At 49.4% G+C, this 3,820-nt stretch overlaps 1 protein-coding gene across 1 annotated transcript; it reads right to left on the reverse strand.

Moving 5' to 3' along the window:
* Positions 1-638: 638 nt before the first annotated feature.
* Tmem30b (transmembrane protein 30B) lies at positions 639-3,564 on the reverse strand. Its single transcript, XM_028789335.1, has one exon. It carries the CDS (start codon positions 3,562-3,564, stop codon positions 2,503-2,505), a length of 1,062 nt encoding a protein of 353 aa, XP_028645168.1. The 3' UTR covers positions 639-2,502.
* Between the last annotated feature and the right edge of the window lie 256 nt (positions 3,565-3,820).

Raw genomic sequence — 3,820 nt, forward strand, 5'->3', positions numbered from 1 at the left:
TTGTTTTGTTTTTGTTCCTGTTTTTATTTTGTTTTGTTTTTTGGAGGTAGGCATTTCAATGAACACTTGTTTGTCCTTTACTTCACAAAGTGGCTCAAAGTTGATTTCTAGTCCAGCTGCTGAGGTTCACTGAGGTTCACTCTGCATCTCACTCTTAGAAGACATACCTCCAGCTGGGAAACATGAGGACAGGACTAACCAGAATCATGAACTGGACAAAAATGCTACACAGCACAGGGACCACTGAAGCAAAGGCCTGACACGTTCGTCTTAAACTTCCTGCTCATCAGCGTCTCAAATACCAACAGATAATTGTGATTTACAGTCTGAGGAGAATGCAGAGCGGTGGGCTGCTACGATCACATTATTTAATAACCTTTCATACTAAAAATTAAAAGACATTGTCAGTTATCAGATTTAGAGAATAATTGAGGATGACATCATCCAAACACAGAATGTTGATATAAGTTCAAATTCTGTTTTAGGAAGTTGGCAATAAAAGACTGAGTTCATGTTGACTGGAGACCATTCAGAATGGTGATGTTTGGCTAAAATATAAATGTGCTAGTAACAGGAGGTGAACGGCTGGTACTGTTTGTGCCTTTAAGATCATAGTTCAAAAGAACTAAGTAATGTGATAACAGAGAAAGACAAACACAACCTTTATTCTCTTTCAAAAAACCTCAAAAACAGAGCCTGGAACTACAATTTAATCACAGGACTTTAAGTTTCATGGTCTCACATAAAAATTTATAACAAAAGACTAATGTTCTACAAAATGACAGTAAAATATAGTTACCCTCAACTATATAGGGAAAAAATGAAGCAAATTCCTTTACCTGCCAGAGGAGAGCTGATCAACCAAGCATTCATAATAAATAAAACATTCTGAAGTACATGTCATGCCCAGCTTTTCATAGTCAAAACTCACAATATGTGACCTGATATTAAATTTTATCACATTCAGAAGTCAGAAAGCCAACACATTGGAATTGCTAAAGCATTTTTTGATATACATAAAAATGAAACAAGATTATTTTAAGTCACTTTTAATCTCAGTCAGGCATCCTGTTCATCAAACAATAAGTATTAACTAGAACAGACTAATAGAATGAATGGAAATAATCACTATAACTCAAAATTTGACTGCCATAAAACATACTCCAAGACCTGTGCTGCCTTCGAGGAATGAAAATACACCAATAATCAGAAAATAACTGCACTAGGGAACCAGCCCAGAAGACCTTGACAAATGCCAAGCAACAATTCTTCAGGGGACCTGGAAGACAGTATCGTGGGAAATTTTATTTTTAATTTTCGTTTAAATTATTGTTCCATTAAAAGGAGGGTTTTAAAATAAAAATCTCCCAATTGCCTCTGAGACTAACTTTATATCAGTTGTAGGCAATCAAACAAAATCACCTGGTAATCTTAGCATTATCTTAAAGGCTAAAATAATCCCGAGTCTATTTTGCATATAAGACTATATTCCTTATCTTTCTTAAACGTGTTCACTAGAAATGGGTTTCATTTGAGAGTTGAAACTGGGTTTAAGATAGTTGTTCGTGAAAATAATACAAATGAGTTAAAGTATTCCCTTCAGCATGATTGAAAGGGGGTAAGAAGGCAAGGGTCCCCTCAAGGTTCCATGGAAACAGCTTCCCACTAAAATCATTTGCAGCCGGGTTTCTCGGGTTAAAACACTTCCCCCTAGCCATGCAAACTGCCCTTCCGTTTTCAGATTTTTACATGGCATCTTGTTAAGTTTGCTTTTACATTTAATGACACACTTCTGCCCTGCAGATCTGCAGTTTCTTAGACCTGGCAAGTTTTCTCATTCCTTCCACAGATTGCCAGCTTCCTTCCTATGTTTAAGAGCAAACACGATTACTATGATTGCCACCGTTCATGGAAACAAATTCTTACAGGAAAAACTGAACTCAGGTGAGTACTTCAGGCCCAGCCTGGCTCAAGATTCCCAAATTCAAGGGCACAGGCACTCCAGAGAAGCTTGGTTATCCTGGCCTTACTGTGTCAGAACCTGAAGGGCCTGGTGCCTCTTTATCGACTTAAATTTTAACAAATATGCTTTCCCTGCTCCTCCAAGCTTCTGTAGTCTGTCAGTGGGTATCCTTCTCCATCCAAACACTTCCCAGTCCCATTTCATATCTCCCTCCCAGAAAGCTGAGGGAGGAACAAAAGCTAAGACTCAGAATCAGGATCCTGGCTGTTGGTCTTAATGAGTTCCAATCCAGGAATCTTCTGAGTCCTTTGCCCTGAAACGCTGTAGACTTTAGGGACCTGGCGTGTCAACTCGGTAAGACATGGAGAAGTTGGGAGAAATGGCAAGATGTGTCATTCTGCAGTCCAAGACCCGAGAACAGTCTTATAGCGGGTAATTACCCTTCTCTAGGCCCTTAGTCCACAACAGATCCCTGAGCAAAGGGCCACCGCTAAAAGCGGCTTGGCCAAGACGCAGGAAGGGGTTTTTGGGAAGCAGAATTACTCATCATCGTTGTCGTCGTCGTCCTGGTCCTGGTAGCGAATGTACACGACCAGCATGACAAAGCCCATGATGATGCAGAGGGAGCCGACGACCAGGTAGGCGATGCCCAGGAAAGGGTTCTTGCCACCCATCCAAGAGATGTTACTAAGGATGATGAGCTTGTGACCGCCGAAGGCGCGCACCGGGTAGTTGTAGGTGATGTTGACACGGTAGGTGCCCCGGGGCAGTCCTGCAGAATAGTTGCCCTGGCGGATGCGTGCATACAGCTTGCGGAACGTGGGCAGCGCCGCGGTGCGCATCCACACCACGAAGTCCTGGTTGATGAAGCCGGTGTTGTTGGGATCCGGGCTGAGCTCATAAACCGGCCGATGCCAGTTGGGCGGCGGCGCCGTGCCGCGGAAGGCCAGCGCCAGGCTGCCGTTCACCAGAGGCGGGTTTCGGAACTTGACGTGGTAGTCGGTCCACCAGGCGATGGCGGTGCGGTCGAGCGGCACCTCGACGAAGGGATCGGCGGGCTGGCGCTGGTGCCATAGCGAGAAGGAGTCGTTGAAGAGGCTGTTGGCGATGGCGCCGCACGGCGCGATGGGCAGGCCGTCGGATCTGAACTGGTAGGGGGCGCACTCGTTGGCCGGGTGGCGCAGCGCGCTGGCCAGGCCGCTGAGCTGCGCGTCGTCGCGGGACACGTCGTAGCGCCGGTTGTTCTGGTAGAAGTTGGACAGCTCGTAGTAGAGGTACACGGGGCCCGGGAAGAGCTCGGGCAGCGTGAAGCTCCAGGCGCACTGGCAGCTGGGCGGCGGCGCGCGGCCCTGGTCCTTGGCGGCGCACACCGAGCAGTTGCCGGTGCCCGGGTTGCCGGTGTAGTCGTACTCCAGCTCCTTGATGCCGTTGGAGGAGTAGAAGAGGCCCAGGCCCAGGCCGATGAACGCCAGGCCGGCGCAGAAGAAGAGCGGCAGCGTGATGCCGGCCGACAGCAGCGGCTGCCAGGCGGGGAGGCGCTGCTGCGTGAAGGCGGTGTTGTCCGGCTGGTGCGCGCCCCGCGACGAGGCGCTCCAGGTCATGGCGGGGTCGCAGCCGGGGCCTGCGGCGGCCTGTCAACCCGGGTCAGCGGCGGGCCTCCCGCCTCCGCTCGCCCGCTCAGCTCGACGGCTGCTCCCCGCCCCTCGCCCGCCCGCCCGCGCAGGTGCGCCCGCCAGCCCCCACGCAGGTGAGGCCGATTGCCAGGCGCTCGCCCTCCGCCCGGACTGCTCAGTTCCGCCACCGCCCAGGCGACCTGGGACTGGCTCCGCCCCTGCATGGCGCCCTGCCCAGGTGAGC

The sequence above is a fragment of the Grammomys surdaster genome, unplaced genomic scaffold, assembly GCF_004785775.1.
Source record: "Grammomys surdaster isolate TR1022 unplaced genomic scaffold, NIH_TR_1.0 127, whole genome shotgun sequence".
Classification (NCBI taxonomy): domain Eukaryota; kingdom Metazoa; phylum Chordata; class Mammalia; order Rodentia; family Muridae; genus Grammomys; species Grammomys surdaster.